Source organism: Hyla sarda, chromosome 5 (assembly GCF_029499605.1).
Source record: "Hyla sarda isolate aHylSar1 chromosome 5, aHylSar1.hap1, whole genome shotgun sequence".
NCBI lineage: Eukaryota > Metazoa > Chordata > Amphibia > Anura > Hylidae > Hyla > Hyla sarda.
In genome coordinates, this window is record NC_079193.1 from 167785203 (window position 1) to 167810872 (window position 25670).

Here is a 25670-nt window from a genome sequence, read left to right on the forward strand (position 1 = left end):
TGTAACCCTCACTGAAACTGGTAGAAGAAAAAAACAAGCCGATCAGGTTTTCGAGTTCTCAGAAAGCTCGGCTATAATAATAAGCCTTGGGTACGCCTCCTCAGTTTGAAGCTAATGCTTGAATAATTGGATTATTTTAGGAAGCAGCTGTGACAGTCCCACTGAAACTCATGTGTGGCGGCATTTTTATTTTATTTTTTTTCAACAAAATAGAGCAATGGTGGTTTATACAGTTTGTTATAATGCAGCATTTTACAATATGACTTACGATCTTATGAAAGTAAGACAATCTGGGAAATATAATGAACAGAATGGTAAATGTGGGCCAATGTGTTGGGAAAAAACCTGGAGTGATTTGTCCATATTAACCAGTCACAGCTCAGCTTTTATTTTATCAGAACACATTAGAATATAAAAGCTGAGCTGTGATTGGCTGCTATGGGCAAAACATACTAGATGCTAACAAAAATGTATCAGGAATTCTACATGGCTTGTGAGAAAATTATTAAGTATGTTGACATTATTTACACCTAATTAGTTGCATGCTGTTAGTTACTAACAGCCACGGTTGAGCCCCTTAACCAGGCATGGTAAATGTAAAGAAAGCGGCAATGCATTCAGTGTATGCATCACCGCTCTGTGCTGTTATATTTTAATGGCGCCCTACACTATCAGTGCATGTTGTTGGTTGGCTGCCAATGCAGTTCACAACACATCTGTTACGCCGAGCGCTCCGGGTCCCCGCTCCTCCCCGGAGCGCTCACGGCGTCTCTCTCCCTGCAGCGCCCCGGTCAGTCCCGCTGACCGGGAGCCCTGCACTGACATGGCCGTCAGGGATGCGATTCGCACAGCGGGACGCGCCCGCTCGCGAATCGCATCCCAAGTCACTTACCCGTCCCGGTCCCCTGCTGTCATGTGCTGGCGCGCGCGGCTCCGCTCTCTAGGGCGCGCGCGCGCCAGCTCTCTGAGACTTGAAGGGCCAGTGCACCAATGATTGGTGCCTGGCCCAATTAGCTTATTAGCTTGCACCTGTGCACTCCCTACTTATACCTCACTTCCCCTGCACTCCCTCGCCGGATCTTGTTGCCATTGTGCCAGAGAAAGCCTTTCCTTGAGTGTTCCTAGCCTGTGTTCCAGACCTCCTGCCGTTGCCCCTGACTACGATCCTTGCTGCCTGCCCTGACCTTCTGCTATGTCCGACCTTGCTCTTGCCTTATCCCTTGTACCATGCCTATCTCAGCAGTCAGAGAGGTTGAGCCGTTGCCGGTGGATACGACCTGGTTGCTACCGCCGCTGCAAGACCATCCCGCTTTGCGGCGGGCTCTGGTGAAAACCAGTAGCTACTTAGAACCGGTCCACCGACACGGTCCACGCCAATCCCTCTCTGACACAGAGGATCCACCTCCAGCCTGCCGAATCGTGACAACATCTATGTCAAGTATTCTGAAGAAAAAAATGCCCTTAGCCGAAAACATCTTACAATTTGTGCCTCACTTACTGATGGACCTCAGTGTGAAACAAACAAAGTGAAACTGTAGTGTATATGTAGTTTACGCAGCTGATAAGTATTGGAAGAGTTGATATTTTTAAATAGAAGTAATTTACAAATCTGTTTAACTTTCTGGAGCCAGTTGATTTGAAAATTTTTTTTTCCACCGGAGTTCCCCTTTAAAGGAGAACTGGGGTGAAACATTTTTCATTTCCCCTGTGCCCAGGCTGCAACCCCCCCCCCCCCCAAAAAAAAAAGAAACTTTAACTCAACTTCTGACATTCCCCCGTTGCGCCGATATCGGCATCCCGATCCTCCGGTGCTGGTCTTCTTCCTGCTTCTTGAGCTCGATGACTCATACTGCACACAGTGCATCGCCGGCCACGGCCGGTGATAGGCTGAGCACACTGTCATGTAAGGAGCCTGAGCCCTGCCTTCTTCCTACTGCCAGGACTCCTTACATGATAGTGCGCTCTGCTAGCACTGGCCAAGGCGGGACATTGCTGTGGCCGGCGATACGTTGTGCGCGGTATGGGTCACCGAGCCAAGAAGCAGGAAGTAGACCAGCTCCGGAGGCCCGGATGCCAATATCGGTGCAATGGGGGAACGTAGGAAGGTGAGTTAAAGTTTGTCTTTTCAGTTTTTGCAGCCCAGGCACAGGGGAATTGGAAAATATTTCACCACAGTTCTCCTTCAAATAGCCAGCTAAACAGGTATGGTCACCCCAGGTATCTGATAGGTGGATGAGACAAAACCACGATAAGTCAGGGTGCGACCACAGCAACCTAACACAGAAAACACACAGAAAATGTAAAGAGATATTGCACTTACACTCTCATTGCTTGGTTTCTTATCTTATATGCATTGTCAGCTGTAGAAACATCTCAAAGAGGCTCAAGAGAAATGGGAGGCCCCAGAGCAAAATTTCAAGTGTCATAGCAAAAGGTCCGAATACTTATGTCCATGCAAAGTCCCCTGTGTCCCTTTATCTCCTCCCCCATCTTGAATGTTCCTCTGGCGTCACTCTCATGTCTGCATGCTGTTAGAGTCATTGCTCACGTGATTTCAGGGAGTAGAGAGTCAGCTGAGCATGTGCTCTGCATCCCCAGCAGAGTTGTCATGTGGGCAATGATTCGCATGGCATGCAGACATTAAAGTGAAGCCAGATGAATATTCAAGACAGGGGAGGGGATCTCAGGACACAGGGGGGCGGTGAAAGGATTGCTAATACAGCAACAGGCTGCCTCCATTGCACATATAACCACATTTGCATATTAGAAAAATTACAGAATGGCTGGCCCGATTTTAATAAGGTAAACAGCGTTTTTATCAGGATGACCACACTATTAACCATCAGGTAACTGCAGGTGATCCTGCTGTCAGACTCCCTTTCATACATTTGCAAACATTTGTAGAATTCCGTTTCCCATTATTATTATGGGGTATTGAAAGCAGATAGATGGGGGAACCTTTATTTTTCTTTATTTTAGCACAAGGCCTTAACATAACAAAATGGAAGTAAAGAAGAACAAATAGTCCAAATGAATCCATACAAAGCCCTAGCAACATGGTACTTAAAGGGGTACTCCGGTGGAAAACATTTTTAAAAAAATCTTACATTCTTCCAGTATTTATCAGATGCTGTATACTACATAGGAGGTTGTATAGTTCTTTTCAGTCTGACCACAGTGCTCTCTGCTGACACCTCTGTCCATGTCAGAAACTGTCCAGAGCAGGAGAGGTTTGCTATGGGCATTTACTGGTACTCTGGACAGTTACTGACACAGACAGAGACAAAGGTGGCAGCAGAGAGCACTGTAGTCAGACTGGGAAGAACTACTCAACTTCCTCTGTAGGATACAGCAGATGATAAATACTGGAAGGATTAAGATTTTTAAATAGAAGTAATTTACAAATCTGTTTAAAGGAGTAGTCCGGCGCGCACTTTTTTAATTTTATCCCGTCCGGGCTGCAAAATAAAAGAAAACACTTTATCTTACCTGCCAACGAGCCCCCGGAGCTCCGGTACACTCGGGTACAGGTGTTGGGTCCCCGGGCTGTATTCTTCTTACTTCCTATTATCCCGGCACGTCACACGGAGCTTCAGCCTATTACTGGCCGAGGCGGGACATCGCTGCGGCCGGAGATAGGCTGAAGCTCCGTGTGACGTGCCGGGCTAACAGGAAGTAAGAAGAATACAGCCCGGGGACCAAACACCTGTACCAGAGTGTACCGGAGCTCCGGGGGCTCGTTGGCAGGTAAGAGAAAGTTTGTTTTCTTTTATTTTGCAGCCCGGACAGGATAAAACGAGAAAAGTGCGAGCCGGACTACTCCTTTAACTTTATGGCACCAGTTGATTTGAAAAAATGTGTTTTTCACCGGAGTACCCCTTTAAGCATTCACAGCAGTCTTTGTGCTTTTGTTTTATCCTTAACTATTCCTAGGTCTTATGAAAATCTTTGTACGGATTAAATACGTTACGTGAGTCAAATGACCTAAATCAGTGTTTATTTACCTGAACATCCTGACTGTAAATCTGCATGACAATAAGTAAAGAGAGTGTAAGAAGGTTTACTGAAGTCATATCATACTACTGCTAACTGTATCCAGTTACAAAAACTTTTTATACAATGTACATTATAGGTACATTTGTAATATAAATATGCTGTCTTGTCCTTGCAACTATTGCCTGTGTGTCTCATCTGGGAAGAAATACAGAAAGTACAGAAACCTTTAAGGGCATTGAGGTTGGTCATTATCAATTAAAGACTCTCGCTTTTGCTGACATTTTATTGTAAATGGCCAACCCTAAGAAGGCTATACCGGCTGTACTAGAGGTATCTATCTATTAAGCTAAGTCTCATGTCCTATCTCTTCATAAATCAGCCCAGTGGGGATGGACCACTAGGTTCCTGTTTAAGAGGCAGTCTGACACTGTCACTTATCTAGGAACTTCCTTCACTTATCTAGGAACTTCCTTCTAATACACATGATCTTCATAAATTCAATATCAGTCCTCTCTGACCCTCAATTTCGAGGAGTTAAACTCTTCGTCTATATCTCTACATCTACATCTCTACTTTCCATAAAAACGATTGCCTTCCCTAAGCTACTTTTTCTTTTACAAGCCCTGCCAATCGTTTTATGGAAGGCTGGGTTTACAGCATTGAGGCTCATTAATGCTATAGACTGGAAAGGTGGGAGGAACAGATTTGTCAATTCTTCTCTTGATAGCCCTTTTTCTCCCTTAGAATTGCCTACCCTACTACACGTGCAACCCTCTGAGATCTCTCCCATACTCAAAGATAATCCACTCATATGGTGTCAGAGCTGGAGGTTTTTTCATGTACTTTGTAAATTTGATCCTTATAATTCGGTTTTACTTCCTTTATGGGGTAACATTGTGGCATTGTTTGTAAGGTTGAAAAAAGATAAGAGTCCATTGAGTTCGACCTAAAACCCTACTGTGTTGATGCAGAGGAAGGCAAAAAACCCTGATGAGGCTGATGCCAATTGCCCCATGACAGAGGAAAAATTCCTTCCTGACCTCAATATGGCATCAGAATAAGTTCCTGGATTAACATTATATCCCTATAAGTCTAGTATCTATAACCTCTTACGTTTTTACTCCCTAGACAAACATCCAGGCCCCCTTGAATATGTTTATTGAGTCAGACATAACAACATCATGCGGCAGAGTTCCATAGTCTCACTGCTCTTACAGTAAAGAATCCCTGTCTGTGATGATGGTGAAACCTTTATTCCTCTAGACGTAGAGGATGCCCCCTTGTCATGATTACCGGCCTAGGTATGAAAAGATCACTAAAAAGATCTCTGTACTGTGGATTCATATATTTGTACATTCTGATTAGATCTCCCCCTAAGACATCTTTTCTCTAAACTAAATAACCCCACGCTTGATAATGTGTTTTGGTATTGTAATCCACCCATCTGTACCCTCTCCAGTTCAGCCATGTCCTTCTTATATAGAGGGGCCCAAAATTGGACACACTACTCCATACATGGTCTGACTAGTGATTTATACAAAGGCAAAACTATGTTCTTGTCACGTGCCTCTATCCCTCTCTTGATACATCCCATGACTTTGTTAGCCTGGAACTGATCACTAAAAGTGAATCCTTCCTTTCCTAATGGTACACCACCTCCTTTCTATAGGTACATTGAACTTATTAGCCCTGAAGAGTGTTGTGTAGTTTTCTTTGAGGGTTTTAATCCCCTACAATTGTTCCCATTGTATTTACAAAGGTTTCCCTACATTCTGCTTTTTTTACACATGCTCTGATCTGTTGGGTTTTCCTCAGCTCAAATCCACTATATTTTCCGTGGAAACTTTAGTAATTATGTTGGGTTTCTGTGAAAATGTTGGGGACACACCCCTTTCTGGCAGCCACACCCACTTTTCCCAGCAGTCACACCATTTTTTCGGGTTTTCTCCGTAAAATGGAGAGTTAGTCAGTTTTTTTCAATTCTGGCGCAAATTCTGGTGCACATTCTGGCGCAGACAGAATTTCTGGCGCACAACCCAATAAAAACCCTTGCTAAAGGTGGAGATCCCAACAACCCCCCGGAAGCAAATATTTTTCATTGTCTTTAGGATTGCTGCCATATTTGTGACTTGTGGGCTATGCTAGCATCACACCTCTTATATACGTATGGAGGGGAATTTATCAAATCTGGTGTGAGTTTTGGCCATTATTATTCAGGAGAAAGTGGCAGACATGCAGCAAATTTATCAAATAGGCTGCAGACACAATCACACACTCAGTTCTGCTGTATACACATCATCACACACTCAGCTCTGCTTCATACACACAATCACACACTCACCTCTGCTGCTGAATACACATAGTCACACACTTAGCTTTGCTGCATATACACAATCACACACTCAGTACTGCTGCATATCACAATCACACACTCTGCTCTGCTGCATACACAGTCACACACTCAGCTCTGCTGCATACACATGATCACACACTCAGCTCTGCTGCATACACATAGCCACACACTCAGCTTTGCTGCATATACACAATCACACACTCAGTACTGCTGCATATCACAATCACACACTCTGCTCTGCTGCATACACTATCACACACTCAGTACTGCTGCATATCACAATCACACACTCTGCTCTGCTGCATACACAGTCACACGCTCAGCTTTGCTGCATACACACAATCACACACTCAGCTCTGCTGCATACATATGACCACACATATACATAGACCTAACAGCCATACCTCCTTCTCCCTCCCTGCACATACAGTGGTATTCTTAACTGTATGGTCACCATGGTTACATTACACAGGTGCAATCTCCTGCTCTCATTCAGAGAATTTGAATTTTACACAGTTCTAAGGATCTACTTACAGACCAGAGTCTAATCTAAATATGTATTACATATTTCTGGACTTATTCTTATAACATTCTAAGTGTCCTCCTTGATGGTGTATTTTTGCACAATAAAATCAGTACTTGCACAAAAAAATTAGCATGTATTCAGAAAAGACTCAGTTGATAAATTGATGTTCAGCACATAATCAGCTCTATCATACACCATGATTTAGAATTCCAGTTCTATCAAAAATTGTGCAAAAAAACACGCAAAAAAATGGAATTAAGCAAAAAAGATTGCGCAATATAGACAGTGAAAACTGTGTACAGTCATGGCCATAAATGTTGGCACCCCTGAATTTTTTCAAGAAAATGAAGTATTTCTCCCAGAAAAGGATTGCAGTAACACATGTTTTGCTATACACATGTTTATTCCCTTTGTGTGTATTGGAACTAAACCAAAAAAGGGAGGGAAAAAAAAGCTAATTCCACATAATGTCACCCCAAACTCCAAAAATGGGCTGGACAAAATTATTGGCACCCTTAACTTAATATTTGGTTGCACAGTCTTTGGAAAAAATAACTGAAATCCTCTCAGCCAGAATGTTGGACCACTCTTCCTTTGCAAACTACTACAGGTCTCTTATTGGAAGGGCGCCTTTTCCCAACAGAAATTTTAAGATCTCTCCACAGGTGTTCAATGGGATTTAGATCTGGATTCATTGCTGCCCACTTCAGACCTCTCCAGCATTTTGTTGCCGTCCATTTCTGGGTGCTTTTTGACATACGTTTGGGGTCATTGTCCTGCTGGAAGACCCAAGATCTCGGACGCAAACCCAGCTTTCTGACACTGGGCTGTTCAGTGCGACCCAAAATACATTGGTAATCCTCAGATTTCATGATACCTTGCACACATTCAAGGCACCCAGTGCCAGAGGCAGCAAAACAACCCCAAAGCATCATTGAACCTTCACCATATTTCATTGTAGGTACTGTATTCTTTTCTTTGTAGGCCTCGTTCCGTTTTTGGTAAACAGTAGAATGATGTGCTTTACCAAAAAGCTCTATCTTGGTCCCATCTGTCCACAAGACTTTTTCCCAGAAGGATTTTGGCTTACTCAAGTTCATTTTGGCAAAATGTAGTCTTTTTGTATGTCTCTGTGTCAGCAGTGGGGTCCTCCTGGGTCTCCTGCCATAGCATTTAATTTAAATGTTGACTGATAGTTCACGCTGACACTGATGCTCCCTGAGCCTGCAGGACAGCTTGACTATCTTTGGAACTTGTTTGGGGCTGCTTATCCACCATCCAGACTATCCTGCGTTGATACCTTTCATCAATTTTTCTCTTCTGTCCACGCCCAGTAATTAGCTACAGTGCCATGGGTTGCAAACTTCTTGATAAGGTTGCGCACTGTGGACAAAGGCAAATCTAGATCTCTGGAGATGGACTTATAACCTTGAGATTGTTGATATTTTTCCACAATTTTGGTTCTCAAGTCCTCAGACAGTTCTCTTCTCCTCTTTCTGTTGTCCATGCTTAGTGTGGCACACAGACACACAATGCAAAGACTAAGTGGACTTCTTTCCTTTTTATCTGCTTTCAGGTGTGATTTTTATATTGCCCACACCTGTTACTTGCCCCAGGTGAGTTTAAAGGAGAGATCACATGCTTGAAACAATCTTATTTTTCCACAATTTTGAAAGGGTGCCAATAATTTTGTCCAGCCCATTTTTGGAGTTTCGTGTGACATTATGTCCAATTTGCATTTTTTCCTCCCTTTTTTGGTTTAGTTCCAATACACACAAAGGGAATACACATGTGTATAGCAAAACATGTGATGCTGCAATCCTTTTCTGTGAGAAATATTTCATTTTCTTGATAAATTTCAGGGGTGCCAACATTTACGGCCATGACTGTATATGTGTGTGATCTGGGCTCTTAGAAGAACAGCTATCGCATGCACATGTACACATTAGAATTTGTTGGCTAAAATTTTGCGGGAAACACTTGCAATCTAATGCAGTCTTTCCCAACCAGGGTGCCTCCAGCTGTTGCAAATCTCCAACTTCATGCCTAGACTGCTGGGAGATGTAGATTTGCAATAGCTGGAGGCCCCCTGGTTGGGAAATACTGAACCTTCTAACTCTCCCCAATATCTGCTGTTAGAAGGTCTCAGGCCCCTTTGGTTTTCGGGAGGCTAAGCAGGTGTCAGGGGTGTCTGGCAGCGGCTTTCTCCTCCAGAACAACAGACACATCTATAGAGGTAACAGCAGACTGTACTGTAGCTGTCCATCAACCGCCCCTCCAGTCCTCAGCCAGCAGGTCAGCTGATGCGCGCCTCTCCCAGCGCGATCTCTGATTGGTCACTTCCGCGGCCGGCGGTGATTGGTTGTCAGTCAGGAAGTAGGCGCTGACATCCGCAGTGATGGACGTGTTGTGAGGATTTACCGCATATACGGCTTTACTTCCGCCGGTAACAGCGCCCCCCGGTATAACGGGGCATAAGGTATGATGTCATGTGTTTACCGACCTCCTGTCACGTGTACTACAGCCGGTCACATAACGGCTCAGCCTCTTCCAGACAGCGGCAGTGGGACTACAAGTCCCAGCGTGCAGTGCTGTGTGAGCTGCTGTCATGACATTGTATACATACATCAGCTACATACAGTCACACAGCAGATAGGTCGTGATAGAAGCCTATAGGGAGATGTATCAATATCTGTGTAGAGGAAGAGCAGTGCAGTTGCCCATAGCAACCAATCAGATCGATTGTTTCATTGTTAAAGAGTGTTGTGCAAAATTAAGTTATTTTATTGGTTGCTATGGGCAACTGCACCATGCTACCTCTACACAGGTTTTGACAAATATCCCCCATAGAGCCCACATAGATGTGACCAGATGGATAGGGGGACAGGGGGAGATTTATCAAAACCTGTGCAGAGGAAGAGTGGTGCAGTTGCCCATAGCAACCAATCGCTTCTTTCATTTTTCACAGGCCTTTTAAAAAATTGGCAACTCAGCAACTTTTTCTCTGAACAGGTTTTGATCAATATCTCCCACAGGGTCTATTCAAAGAAAGGAAATTCATAAGCAGGTGTGATGAAGAAAACTGTGTCCCTGTAGCGGAATGTGACCCTCCGCATAGAGACACAGTTTTCTGCTTTACAGCCGTCTCACTCCATCCCCACTTCCATCTCTCAGGGGGACTGGGACACAGTTTCTCTGCACTTGGCGCCGCACATCCATCATCCGTCTGCCAACTGTTGCAAGACTACAACCCCCAGCATCTCCTCACTGTAAAGGCATGCTGTGGAAGTTGTAGTTTTGCAACAGGTAGCGAGCGGGTAGATGTGCGGCACGGGCAGGTGATAGGTGTAAGCATAGGCTGCAAGGCTGAGGAGTGCTCCTCTGGCTGTACTCCTCAGTCTGTCTAAGCGGCGGGGAGATGTGCGGAGAAACTGTCCCCATCCCCCTTGAGAGAGGGAAGTGGGGATGGAGTGAGAGGGAGGCTGTAAAGTAGAAAAATATGTCCCTGTGTAGAGGGTCTCATTCTGCTACAGGGACACAGTTTTCTTCATTACCAGCCATTGACACACAGGACTTTCCGGGCAGATTCCGCCGGTAGAGGGAAGGGGTCTTCAATCTGAATCCAATTCCTTTTTAGATGTCATGTGATCTGGGCGCCACAAAATCCATTAAAATCAATGGTGCAAGTCAGAATCTGCAAAAAATTTCCATGTGGATTTTCCGTAGTGTAAACAGGGCCATAATCTGTGGCTTGAAATGATGAAAAACATTGAGCTAACATTGGATAGTTACTGGAAAAATAGCCCACACACCTATGTATAGGAATAGTATAAGAACTGGCAGATGTAGTGTAAGAGACCATGTCCAAGTGATGGCTTTAAAGTCTTCAGACCAGCATAGTATGTTCACATGGTATTTCAGACACAAGACCCGGCCAAGCTGCAGCTCCGATGACCCAAACATAAAGCAATATGGGGATCTATGATGCTTTTGGGTCAATAGCCCTAACTCATGTCTGTATTCCGCTCTTCTGAAGCAAGCCTTAGGCTCGGTGTTCCTGTTATGTTTTTATTTCCCCCGTAACTTATTGGTTCAGATATAAACCTGCCAGACTCATTGTAAGGCCCTGTACATTACATTTTCAAATGATCCCTTATGATCTGTTTATATTCCCCATTGGCTGATAACGGATTGGTTAGAACAGTGAACTGAAGAGCGCAGCATGATCCACTATTCTGATCATACAGATAGATTCGTCATTGACCACATAGAACAGCCCATGATACCAGGGTCCACAGTTGTTTTATTGATGTCATAAACAGGGCTGTGGAGTCGGAGTCGAGGAGTCGGACGAAATTTTGGGTACCTGGAGATGGAGTCGGCAAACAATGCACCGAGTCCTACTAATTTAAAAAAAAAGCACGTTTAAATGTCCCAATTCACAAAAAGTTATAATTAATGACTTCTCTACTTTAAGAATAAAGACCAATGCATGCAGTGCCTCACGTAACCGCAAAACGAACACGTTAAGTGACCGTGAAGAAGCATGCTTTTCATGTGCTTTACTATTTGGCACACAACGCACAATTAGGAGCAGCAATACTTATACTTTCCATAGTGTTGTGTTCTGCTGTTACAGGGAACCCATGGGTAATCTAGACTCTCACTGATAAGGGATTAAGTAAATATGTTTTTTGCAGGACTAGAGAAACTTGTATAAGTGAAGGGAATGGAGGGTCAATAGTTCAAGACTGAAGTTGTAAACCATTGGAAAAACTGCTGCCATTCAGCTAAGGCTATAAAAACTTGTAAACTCTGATTGTTAGCTTAAAGGGGTACTCCAATTTTTTAAAATCAACTGGTGCCAGAAAGTTAAACAGATTTGTAAATTACTTCTATTAAAAAATCTTAATCCTTCCAGTACTTATTAGCTGCTGAATACTACAGAGGAAATTAATTTCTTTTTGGAACACAGTGCTCTCTGCTGACATCTCTGTCCATTTTAGAAACTGTCCAGAGCAGCATGTGTTTGCTATGGGAATTTTCTCTTACTTTGGACAGTTCTTAAAATGGACAGAGATGTCAGCAGAGAGCACTGTTCTCGTGATTCAGAAGAGAGCTCTGTGTTGCAAAAAGAAAAGTTTTTCCTCTGTAGTATTCAGCAGCTGATAAGTACTGGAAGGATTAACGGGGTATTCCAGGCCAAAACTTTTTTTTTTATATATCAACTGGCTCCGGAAAGTTAAACAGATTTGTGAATTACTTCTATTAAAACATCTTAGTCCTTCCAATAGTTATTAGCTTCTGAAGTTGAGTTGCTGTTTTCTGTCTAACTGCTTTCTGATGACTCACGTCCCGGTAGCTGTGCAGTTCCTATGGGGATATTTTCCCATCATGCACAGCTCCCGGGACGTGACATCATTATTGAGCAGTTAGACAGAAAACTTCAGAAGCTAATAACTATTGGAAGGATTAAGATTTTTTAATAGAAGTAAATTACAAATCTGTTTAACTTTCTGGAGCCAGTTGATATAGAAAAAAAAGTTTTTGCCTGGAATACTCCTTTAAGATTTTATAATAGAAGAAATTTACAAATCTGTTTAACTTTCTGGCATCAGTTGATTTAAAAAAAAAAAGTTATCCACCGGAGAACCCCTTTAGACTTTAAACATGACTATGGGATTCTACTAGGGAAATCATGTTTTATAATAAATGCCCCTTCCTGGATCCTCCCACTGCCCTATCTTCTGCAGCAGATCAGCACACAAAAAGGAGAAGGCAGCAGCTTCTGCCCAACTACATTTCTCTGCTAGAAGAGCTTAGAATAACTTGGTGGAACAGCTTCTTGGATTCAACTGTAACTGTTAATAAAGACATTTGCATATTAATACAGAGGAGTCGGAAGTACAAAAAACTGTGGAGTCGGAACATTTATCTACCGACTCCACAGCCCTGGTCATAAACTGTCTCCTTGACAGTCTAGGGCAGTGGTCTCCAAACTGTGGACCTCGAGATGTTGCAAAACTACAACTTCCAGAATGCCCGGACAGCCGTCTGCTGTCTGGGAATTCTGGAAGTTGTAGTTTTGCAACATCTCGAGGTCCACAGTTTGGAGACCACTGGTCTAGGGGGACAGTCTAGGGCCCATATGACTACAGATCCATTAAGCTGATGTGATGGGATCAAGACTCTGGTATCAGTTTTCTCTGTGTCTTTAGATTGCAATGGTAAGCCTGGTGCTGTAGGTGTGGATGGTGGCAGGAGTCAGTTTTTTCTTCTTTATGCAGAGAAATTTTCTTTGGTAAGGATGTCTATACCTCGTTGCGTCCATTAGGATTACTTTGCCAGATCATGAAACCATCTCGTACCATACAATTCCCCTTTTTACCTACCGCTTCAGAAAGCCCACACATGCTGGTTCTAAAATGTGTCCATTGGAATATATAGTATCAAAAAGCAATCTAACTACATGACTGTTTTCTTTTCTTTTGTGTTTTAGAATTTTTACCGTTGACTTTGGATGAAAGGTATTGCATCATGGGAAACCAGCTAGCAGGAATAGCTCCAGCTCAGATCTTGTCAGTGGATAGTTACTTCTCCGACATTCATGACTTTGAGTATGACAAGAGCCTGGGAAGTACACGGTTCTTTAAAGTTGCTAGAGCAAAGCACAGAGAAGGCTTGGTTGTGGTCAAGGTCTTTGCGATACAGGACCCGTCACTGCCCTTGACCAACTATAAGCAGGAACTTGAAGAGTTAAAAATCCGCCTGTGCTCTTCCCAGAACTGTCTCCCCTTTCAGAAGTTTACTCTGAATGAAAAGGCCGCTTTGCTGTTCAGACAGTATGTCAGGGATAACCTGTATGATCGGATCAGTACTCGCCCCTTTCTCAACAACATTGAAAAACGGTGGATTGCATTTCAGATCCTGACCGCCGTGGACCAGGCTCACAAGTCTGGAGTGTGTCACGGTGATATCAAGACAGAAAACATCATGGTGAGCAGCTGGAACTGGGTACTTCTTACAGACTTTGCAAGTTTCAAGCCAACCTATGTGCCCGAAGATAACCCAGCAGATTTCAACTATTTCTTTGACACCTCTAGAAGAAGAACTTGTTATATAGCCCCGGAAAGGTTTGTGGATGGGAGCACTTTTTCCACAGAACTGGAGTCTCTCAAGGACCCATCTACACCACTGGTGGATCTCACCAATAACAATCAAAGGACCCGGGGGGACCTGAAGCGGGCAATGGATATTTTCTCTGCAGGTATTGTTCTTGGTCCTGATACCTACTGTTAGAACAACTACAAATATATTCTTCAGCTGACATGTGGTTACATGGTATTTTGATAAAATGGCGTGCAACTCCTCTTATATAATTTTATTTTATTACATAATTTTATCTATGGGAAAGTATAACTCCGGAATAGGAAAAGTATCGTCCATACTGCCGGCAGTAAAAAAAGAAACTGGTACATACTAGGGATCGACCGATTATCGGTATGGCCGATATTATCGGCCGATAATCATGATTTTGGGCATTATCGGTATCGGCAATTATCTTGCCGATAAGCCGATAATGCCCGCCCCCCGCACCGCCCCCACCGCACCGCGACCGCCACCCCCTCGACCCGCCGCACCGCACCCTCGACGCACCGCATCGCACCCCCCACCGTGATGCTAGGCGGTATACCGGTATGGATTTTTTTCCATACCGCTATACCGGTCGGGCCCCTCCCCCACCCTCCGAGTCAATAAAAAAAATTAAACTTACCCGTAATGGGTAAGTGTCCGGGGGTTCCTGTAGTGTCCGGGGGCGTTCCGGGTGGAGGGTGGTCCGGTCCGGGCTGTCCTTCTTCTCCGGCGGTCTTCTTCTCCACTCCAGGCAGGCTCCGGCCTAGTACGCTGCATAGACGCCGCTACGCCGTGACGTCAGGTGCGTCGCTGCGCATGGGCGTTACTGCGCAGCGGCGTCTATGCAGCGTACTAGGCCGGAGCCTGCCCGGAGTGGAGAAGATGACCGCCGGAGGAGAAGGACAGCCCGGACCGGACCACCCTCCACCCTTAACGCCCCCGGACACTACAGGAACGATGGATGGATGGCCCGGACCACCCTGACAGGTAGGGGAGAGAAGCAGGTGGTGGCGGCGGCGGCCTATGGCCCCGCAAAAGCCACTGCAGATCATTGATTTAAAGCTCCCGCTTTAAATCAATGATCTGCAGCGGTGTCGCAGGGGGTTAAATAGCCGATAACTTATACCGGAATATCGGTATAAGTTATCGGCTATCGGCCCTAACCTGCACCGATTATCGGTATCGGCCCTAAAAAAACGATATCGGTCGATCCCTAGTACATGCCTTCCTTCGCTCTCCCGGTGCCTCCGGTAACTGGCTCCGGCCTCCACCGCAATCCTCTTCCTGGTGCCGGTGGTCGGCGAGTCATACTGCACTCAGCCAATCACCGGCCACAGTGAAGTCCCGGCTCGGCCAGCGATAGGCTGAGCGGTAGTGTGATGTTTTTGGCCCCGGCAGCAGGTGCCGGTGTAGTGAAGAATTGTGTGTCTTGAAGCGTTCTCACACTGTCACTCAGCCTATCGCCGGCCGAGTCGGGACTTCACTGCGGCCGGTGATTGGCTGAGTGCAGTATGACTCACCTACCACCGGCAACCAGGAAGAGGATCGTGGCAGGGAGCCGGTTACCGGAGGCACCGGGGGGAGCGAAGGAAGGTATGTACCTGTTCATTTTTTTTTACTGCCGGCAGTATGGACGATAATTTTCCTATTTCAGAGTTCTCCTTTAATGGAAATAGATAAAATGCCTGGATCTGTCACCTGTAATATTTATTTATTTATTTAATATTGTTGGCAATTCCTTCAGCCAGTTTTTATATTAAACCAAATCTGTCACCAGTTTTGCAGTAGCAAAATGGGTGACAGCCCTAAATAGCCTCTGGGAAGAGTAGAGAACACATATGTGGACGCTAAAGCTGTTGGTGAGAGGCAGGGTGGGGGGGACACTCCCAATCCAGACCCGCATCTCAGACCTATTGGCAGCTGTGGCCCTGACATTAGAAGGCCATTTTGCACAAAGGTATGTGCACTACCCCCTTTCCGGTGGCTATGTACTGCTGGTGACAGATATGCTTTACGCCTCTAAAGAGAGTCTCCTAACTTTGGCCAGAAACTGACTTAGGGATTCATTTATGCACACGAGATCCTCTGTGGATTTAAAGTTGCGGATTCACAGTTACGGATGAATAAGGTAAGAATCCAGTGTGTGTGTGTGTGTGTGTGTGTGTGTGAATGCAACCTAAAAGAAAACTGCTAGAGAACAAGGATTGGGAAGGTAAGTAAAAAAAAAAAAAACATTCATCACTTTGGTTGTTCCCTGACCAGTACAGAGACTTCTCCAAAGTACCCAACAGAAGTGCCCTGGTAACACCACTGTACACTGCACAGGACTGCTGCAGCACTTTGTATGATGAGGTCATTGGGGCACTTCCAGTCTCGGCACATGATCCTTTTTTTGGCAGTCCTTAAAAACCATTTTAAAGAGGAGCTGGAATGTCTTCTGACCTGTTTTAAGTAAAAGTTGTATTCACCATAACATTATTCTGGAGCAACTTTATGTGGTGCTATACCTCTATTATTCCACCTTGAAATGTATGAAAAACTGGACTTTACCATTCCCCTTGTCAGTGGAGCTTATCCCCGCACATATTGTCATTCTCCAATTGGTGGCTACCATGTCAGGCTGTATTTGGACATCCTTATTGACAAGGGGAATGTCCTTTTTAGTCTTATGTTTCCTGGTGGTATAATAGAGGAATTGCTTAGGGCAGTGGTCTCCAAACTGTGGCTTTCCAGTTGTTGCAAAACTACAACTCCCAGCATGCCCGGACAGCCAACGGCTGTCCGGGCATGCTGGGAGTTGTAGTTTTGCAACAGCTGGAGGGCCACAGTTTGGAGACCACTGGCTTAAGGAATAGTTCTATCTAGCTCAGGAGAGTACTGCTCCAACACCATGCCAAGCAGAACCTCATAATAAGGTTTACATTTTTAGTACAAATTTTTGTCATTTTTATCCTACCAAAGAAAACAAAAGTCACCTAAAACATAAGTTACAAAAAGCTTCTTTCATTTATGGATTATCTATATATATATATATATATATATATATATATATATATATATATATATAATCATGACATATATGGATAACAACAAAATCATGAAAAGGATTTTATGTCTACTAGACCAGATGTGGTGGATATTTTCTGCTGTGTATGCTGCCCTGAATATACAGCAAGATGTGTTGATATTTGGTATTGCAGAACAGTTATTCAGGGATTTTGTTTGTCTTTGCAGGTTGTGTTATAGCAGAACTATTCACAGAGGGTGTGCCATTGTTTGACTTGTCCCAGCTTTTAGCCTATAAAAAAGGACAGTTTTCTCCAGATCAAGTGCTGAGCAAAATTGAAGACAGCTCCATCAGGCTGTTAGTAAGTATACAACATAATGGGCCTAATGTGTTTAAAGGGGTAGTCCGCCCCTAGACATCTTATCCCCTATCCAAAGGATAGGGGATAATATGCCAGATTGTGGGGGCCCTGCCGCTGGGGACCCCCGGGATCTTCCATGCAGCACCCACCTTTAGCAGCTTCTGGAACCGTTGGAGGTCCTCAGGCTGAGTCCATCTCCACCACGAGGACGGAGCATAGTGGCGTCACGGCTCCGCCCCCGTGTGACATCACGCTCCGCCCCCTCAATGCAAGTCTATTGGAGGGGCGTGACAGCTGTCACGCCCCCTCCCATAGGCTTGCATTGAGGGGGCGGAGTGTGACGTCACATGGGGACGGAGCCGTGACGTCACTATGCTCCGTCCCCGTGATCGCCAGTAATCAGACCCGGAGCAAACACGCTCCGGGGACTGATTCTAACAGGGTGCGGCGTGCAAGATCACGGGGGTCCCGCCGCTGGGCATCTTATCAGGCATCTTATCCCCTATCCTTTGGATAGGGGATAAGATGTCTAGGGGCGGAGTACCCCTTTAATCCAGTCCTGTGACTCAACTACCTTTGTAAAGAAAGGATCAGGTCTTGTGATTGTCAGAAGTGACAGTGACAGCGCAGCAGAATCCCATTGAATTCAACAGGGCTCTGCTGCAGCGGAGTCTCCGTGCCCAATTCCAATACGGAATCTGGCACTGAAATTTTGACGCGTGAACATGGCCTTCGACTATTCAAGTGGGAAGTAAAAATCTGTAGATCTGCAGCAAAATCTGCTATGCTATGAATTCTTGCAAATTTGGACTTTCACTTTAAAAGGGTTATCCAGGAAAAAACTTTGTTTTTATATATCAACTGGCTCCAGAAAGTTAAACAGATTAGTAAATTACTTCTATTAAAAAATCTTAATCCGTTCAGTACTTATGAGCTGCTGAAGTTGAGCTGTTCTTTTCTTTCTAAGTGCTCTCTGATGACACGTGTCTTCGGAGCTGTCCAAGTAGAAGCAAATTCCCATAGCAAACCTATTCTGCTCTGTGCAGTTCCTGAGACAAGCAGAGGTGTCAGCAGAGAGCACTGTTTCCAGACAGATAAGAACAGCTCAACTTCAGTAGCTGATAATTATTGGAAGGATTAAGATTTTTTAATAGAAGTAATTTACAAATCTGTTTAACTTTCTGGAGCCAGTTGATCTAAAAAAAAAAGTTTTTTCCTGGAATACCCCTTTATGGTCCATAAAGGAAATCCAGAGTAAATTTGCAGCGGTCTACAATATAAATTGACTTAATTCACAGCGTGTCTATTTATATACAGATTCCTGCTGGATTTTATCGCTGCATGTGAAAGAAATTTTTGAATAAATTGACAATGCTGGTGCTATAATCTGCTGCAGAGTTTTTGCATGCATATCTGGTGCACAAAATCTGCAGCAGATCTGACCTGTGTAGCACAATCCTATATATTACTAGCATCAATGTAATCTTGTTTAGCATCATTGTCTCTACTAACTATCTTTTAATTGTAACTGTTATTTTTATTTATTTATTTTACTTTACAAAACAGCCAAACACGCATTGCAGGTGTTGCTATGTCATTCCCTGCTACTGCCTGTTGCCTCAACTACACAGCTAAGTATGGGCAGGAGAAGGTTGTTCCCAGTGCTCTCTATTTCTAAATAGGTATAGGATTGAGGGAGACCCCGGATGCCAACAGGCCCTTCCCTCGCCATTTTATAGATGTCCTTGTTTAATGTGCCTCTGTGTTATGACAGAGAAAGTCTTTGTTTTATGTAAAGAAAGGAAAAAAGCCGGATGCACTCGCCTATTGACGATAAAACTTCCAACTTTATTTGGAATTAATTTAAAAACTTGCCCGGTGGGAAGTAAAGGCTGTGGTCCGCGAGACACTGAGTGGAAACTGCTGGAGGCTGACATTTCACGGTTGCCCGCTTTCTCAAAGCCGTTTGCATTATGTACTTATGTTTGCACTGGAAAACATGTCACTGGCACTGTCACTTCTGACAATCACAAGACCTCATCTATTCTTTAAAATGGTAGTTGAGTCACAGGTCTGGCTTAACCCCTTAAGGACGCAGGACGTAAATGTACGTCCTGGTGAGGTGGTACTTAACGCACCAGGACATACATTTACGTCCTAAGCATAACCGCGGGCATCGGAGCGATGCCCGTGTCATGCGCGGCTGATCCCGGCTGCTGATCGCAGCCAGGGACCCGCCGGCAATGGCCGACGCCCGCGATCTCGCGGGCGTCCGCCATTAACCCCTCAGGTGCAGGGATCAATACAGATCCCGGCATCTGCGGCAGTTCGCGATTAAAATGAACGATCGGATCGCCCGCAGCGCTGCTGCGGGGATCCGATCATTCATAACGCCGCACGGAGGTCCCCTCACCTTCCTCCGTGCGGCTCCCGGCGTCTCCTGCTCTGGTCTGTGATCGAGCAGACCAGAGCAGAAGATGACCGATAATACTGATCTGTTCTATGTCCTATACATAGAACAGATCAGTATTAGCAATCATGGTATTGCTATGAATAGTCCCCTATGGGGACTATTCAAGTGTAAAAAAAAATGTAAAAGTAAAAGTAAAAAAAAGTGAAAAATCCCCTCCCCCAATAAAAAAGTAAAACGTCCGTTTTTTCCTATTTTACCCCCAAAAAGCGTAAAAAACATTTTTTATAGACATATTTGGTATCGCCGCGTGCATAAATGTCCGAACTATTAAAATAAAATGTTAATGATCCCGTACGGTGAACGGCGTGAACGAAAAAAAATTAAAAAAGTCCAAAATTCCTACTTTTTTAATACATTTTATTAAAAAAAAAATTATAAAAAATGTATTAAAAGTTTTTTATATACAAATGTGGTATCAAAAAAAAGTACAGATCATGGCGCAAAAAATGAGCCCCCATACCGCCGCTTATACGGAAAAATAAAAAAGTTATAGGTCATCAAAATAAAGGGATTATAAACGTACTAATTTGGTTAAAAAGTTTGTGATTTTTTTTAAGCGCAACAATAATATAAAAGTATATAATAATGGGTATCATTTTAATCGTATTGACCCTCAGAATAAAGAACACATGTCATTTTTACCAGAAATTGTACGGCGTGAAAACAAAACCTTCCAAAATTAGCAAAATTGCGTTTTTCGTTTTAATTTCCCCACAAAAATAGTGTTTTTTGGTTGCGCCATACATTTTATGATATAATGAGTGATGTCATTACAAAGGACAACTGGTCGCGCAAAAAACAAGCCCTCATACTAGTCTGTGGATGAAAATATAAAAGAGTTATGATTTTTAGAAGGCGAGGAGGAAAAAATGAAAACGTAAAAAATTTAATTGTCTGAGTCCTTAAGGCCAAAATGGGCTGAGTCCTTAAGGGGTTAAAGTCAGAATTTATATACAGTATTGTTTAGGAATGGAGCTATACCTATTGGTGACAGTATGTATTAGAAGGGATTATGTACCTAAAAGATCCAGAAAACTGTCATGAAGTAGACAACATGATGGCTCTGAAATAATCCTTTATTATTAGAAACAAATCTGAAGGCTGCAGGTTATAGGATTGTCGTATTCTGCTTATTTATCAAAAATAATAATTTTAATACACTGTGGCCTAGGAAACCCTCATTTATTATATGCTGCCTTTTCCCTGTGTCCTTGGTTTGACTAATGAAGGACATACTCTAGGTAATAAGGCCATCTGTACATGGCCCCAATGGGTACCAATTGGTATACAAGTGGTCTGGTGTTACATAACTTTACGTCATGATTATAACCTCTCATTTCTCTTGTTTGTGAAAGGTGACCCAGATGATTCGCCGTGAGCCTGAAAAGCGTCTGGCAGCAGAGGACTATTTAAAGCATCAGAGGGGCAATGCTTTCCCTGAAATATTTTACACCTTTTTGCAGCCTTACATGGCTCAGTTTGCTAAAGAAACCTTCAATTCTGCAGATGAACGCATCCTTGTCATCCGTAAGGATATAGATAACATCATCCATAATGTATGTGGAGATGATCAGAGTGAGAAGGCAGAGGCGGAGACTAAAGAGAACGGCTTACTCATCCTGGTTTCAGTGATCACTTCCTGTCTGCAGACTTTAAAGTACTGTGATTCTAAGCTGGCGGCATTGGAGCTTATTCTCCACCTTGCCCCCCGCTTAAGTGTGGAAATTTTACTTGACCGCATCACGCCATATTTGCTGCACTTTAGTAATGACACTGTGCCCAGAGTGAAAGCGGAAGCTGTGAGGACGCTGACTAAGGTGTTGGCCTTGGTCAAGGAAGTGCCGAGGAATGACATTAACATTTACCCAGAATACATCTTGCCTGGAATAGCACACCTGGCTCAAGATGAGGCAACTATTGTTAGACTGGCTTATGCAGGTAAGGGAAGGTTACACATCTTCATTTATCAAGGTTTGCAGCTAATACAAGCTGAAAATGGGCATACCATTTCTAAAATGTTCTTCTCACTTATGTGTGTTTGGTCACTTTGTAATGATTTGTATAGGTTTTTGTTTAGTTTATGCTCATTCTAATATATGACAATATACTATAAGGCTAGGTTCACACTACGGAAATCCCGCCTGCAATTTCGCTTTGAAATAGCAGGCAGAAATTCCGCTTACTAAAATGTATAGTATAGTAAATGGGTTTCCGTTCACAAATTCACACTTTGGAGTTTGTGAACGGAAAATCCGCTTGGAAATTTCCGCCTGAAGAATGGCGTTGCTCATTCTTCAGGCGGAAATAATCGCGGAACACATTGCAGTCTATTGGAGACTGCAGTGTCCGCACGGTTCTAGCAGGGACTGATTCAGTCGGCGCTGGCCGCACTCGGAATCTCCGGGCGGAAACTTTCTGCCCAGAGATTCCGCAGTGTGAACCTAGCTTTAGGGTTTGGCGCATTGTAGTCGAGATGCAAAAGCCAATGGCCACACAATTTTACTACTCGTGGTGCCTCGCTCTAATTGTCCCTATGTTTCCTTCCTATGGTGTGATAATAAAGAGAACATCGCATTGTTGGCTGAGACAGCACTGAGGTTTTTAGAGCTGGTACAGCTGAAAAATCTGAACATGGAAAATGATCCAGGCAGTGAGGAGCTGGATGAAGTTTCCCATCCCAGTGCGAACTATGACACAGGTACGTTTGGCTGTGCTGTGACTGATGTTGTGAAGTAATACCTCTAAGCAGGACTTATTTCATTAAAAAGGTGAAGGAAGGTTTCCGATGGTTGTCCCAGATGAGAACATATGTTGTTATAGATGGAAGTCTCCTGCCCAGGACCTCCCTCTGTTAGCTGGGGTAGAGAGTCTGCTCTGGAGCGCTCAATGCTGCAGAGTATTGCATAGTGAGTCATTTGTGTAAATGAGCTCTATATAATACTTCATTCCTTCAGCAGGGGGAGCATCTATCCCTAGTGATGATAATCTTTTCTGGGCACACTGCATTCTAAAACTGTATTCTGTTTCTTTAATGTTCTATTCATAGCTGTTCCTCACTGTATTGTTGTGCATTTATTATTCAGACTTATGATACATTATGAACATATGGGACACTGCTCAGACCTGCCAAGTCTATTGTGCTTTGTTCCTTGCAGAGATGATTTTACTCAAGAACTGAACCAGGTTTTTTCATGCAATATTACAAATTCTGTTTTAAACCTTATTAGATGCAGTTTTGTTCTTTTTTTGTTTTTATTTTAGAACATAGGACAACATTTTTGTTGTTTTTCTGTGAGTCTTATTTATTATAAAGAAAAAAGGAACAATTAATGGAAGTTGAAGGTTCTAAGTCAGCCATTAATACCATGAACACTGGGATCAGTGCAAGCAAATACTGGGAATATTTTATACGGTAAAATCTTCATCCTGACGATCCCCAAGAAAAGGATGTTTGAATGTGTCCCCCACAGTCCCCATAAGTAGTCCCCTAGGCAAGGGAGCTATACTCGCTTAGTCCTGTTTGAATGCCCACTCAGCTAGATTGACAGCCCTCATCAAATCTCTGCTCCCTAAACAGACTGAGGAGAGCGATGTCATGAGCCGTGCCCGGGCTGCCAATCGCATTGAGGGGGCATGATTACAGCTGGAGCAGCTGGACTAAGTAGGTATAGCTCCCTACCCAGGGGACTTATTGGGTCGGCGGGGGGACACTTTCAAACAGCATATCCTTACCATCCCTGCTGACAGGATTGTCCTCTTGGGTTTGTGTGGAAGAAGAGTTTAATGTATAAAACACGTTGCCATGTGTTCTATATGGTAAAATCTGATGACAGGTTCCCTAAGTTTGTAGAATTTTTTGGTAAAGCTATATACACACACTTATCAGCCATAACATTAAAACCTAATATTGTGTAGGTTCTTCACTGCCAACATTTTCTGACCTGTCAAGGCGTGGACACCAGAAGGCCACTTGTATCTGGTACCAATACATTAGCAGTAGATTATTTGTCCTGTAAGTTGTGAGTTTTGGCCTCTGGGTTCAGATTTTTTCTTTTGAAGCATATTCCACAGATGATCAGTAGGATTGATATCTGGGTATTCCAAGACACCACCTTGGAATCACATTGCCATAAAGCGGTATACTTCGTCTAGAACAATGTTTAGGTAGATTATTTGTGTCTAAGTAATATCCACATAAATGCCAAGACCCAAGATTTCTCCGCTTTACACTACCCTCAGCCTCTTTCCATAGTTCCCTTGTGCCCTCTGTTCCTCAGGTAAGTAATCTGCCTACAAGCCACATGATGTAAAAGAAGATGTGATCCATCAGACCAGGTCATTTTCTTTCATTGCTCCATAGTCCACACCACATTCTAAAGTGCCTGTTGAAGGCACTTTTAGCAGTGAATTTTGGTCAGTGTGGACTCTACCATGACCTATATGCATCAAGCTGAGAGCCACTATATGTTGTGATATCTTTCTGTCATATTCAACATGAACTTTTTAGTAATTTGTAGCTCTTGCGTCCCTATGACCTTATTGATGGTTCACTGCTTATCGTTTCTCGGACCACTTTTAGTAGATCCTGATGGCTGCTGTTTTGGTGATGCTTTGACCCAGTCGTGTAGCCATTACAGCTTGGCTTTTGTTGACACTTGCGTCCTTACATGTTTCCTTTTTTCCTCCCAACACAACAACATCTAGAACTGACTTTTCATAGACTGCCAAATATTTCCCACCCTTGGACAGGTGACATTGTAATGAGACTATCCAATGATATCCACTTCACCTTAATGTTATGGCTGATCAGTATTTATGGTCTGACATGATCTTATGATCTAACAATGTATTCTTATTTTTTCATGATACATTTTGGTCCAATATACATAAATTCTGCAGTTTCCATAGAACATCTTTTTTTTCCCTTGGGCCTTGTAAATCATTTTGATCTTGTGCTGATGATAAATATACACATTACTTAGCTAAATGACTATTTAGAAGCCCATTGTGCTAAGTATAACATAAAGGCTGTTGCTTTGCTCTCTTTGTATGTGTAGAACTGCAAGCTTTACATGAGATGGTCCAGCAAAAGGTGGTGACGTTGCTGAGTGACCCAGAAAACATAGTGAAACAGACATTAATGGAAAATGGAATAACCAGGCTTTGTGTGTTCTTCGGCCGGCAAAAAGCCAATGATGTTCTTCTTTCTCATATGATCACTTTTCTGAATGATAAGAATGACTGGCATCTCCGAGGAGCTTTCTTTGACAGTATTGTGGGTATGTATCCACCGCTTCTCTGTGGCTTTATTGATGGATGTATATATAACAGATGTGAATTAAGGGCCTTAAAGGGGTATTCCGGTCAAATACCTCTTATCCCCTATCCTTTTGTTAGGGAATAAGATGTAAGAATACCCCTTTAAGTATAGAAACTAGTTCAGAGTGGTTACTTATAAGGGCCAGTTGGATCACTACTTACTGATTTCTTTATCCATTTATTCTGTTATCCTTGAATATTAGGCAATAAAAAGACTGGAATCTTAAAGGGGTATTCCAGGCCCAAATTTTTTTTTATATATCAACTGGCTCCGGAAAGTTAAACAGATTTGTAAATTATTTCTATTAAAAAAATCTTAATCCTTCCAATAGTTATTAGCTTCTGAAGTTGAGTTGTTGTTTTCTGTCTAACTGCTCTCTGATGACTCACGTCCCGGGAGCTGTGCAGTTCCTATGGGGATATTCTCCCATCATGCACAGCTCCCGGGACGTGACATCATCATTGAGCAGTTAGACAGAAAACTTCAGAAGCTAATAACTA

The 25670-nt window shown here is 43.4% G+C and overlaps 1 protein-coding gene across 1 annotated transcript in view; it reads left to right on the forward strand.

Annotated features, from left to right (window-relative positions):
* Nucleotides 1–9212: 9212 nt before the first annotated feature.
* Nucleotides 9213–25670, forward strand: part of PIK3R4 (phosphoinositide-3-kinase regulatory subunit 4) — a 64750-nt gene continuing 48292 nt past the window's right edge. The window contains exons 1-6 of the mRNA XM_056520673.1: nt 9213–9354; nt 13375–14142; nt 17244–17377; nt 21206–21788; nt 22414–22548; nt 24908–25129. Coding sequence (XP_056376648.1) covers nt 13413–14142; nt 17244–17377; nt 21206–21788; nt 22414–22548; nt 24908–25129 — 1804 coding nt within the window. The 5' untranslated portion in view covers nt 9213–9354; nt 13375–13412. The remainder of the gene's footprint in view (nt 9355–13374; nt 14143–17243; nt 17378–21205; nt 21789–22413; nt 22549–24907; nt 25130–25670) is intronic.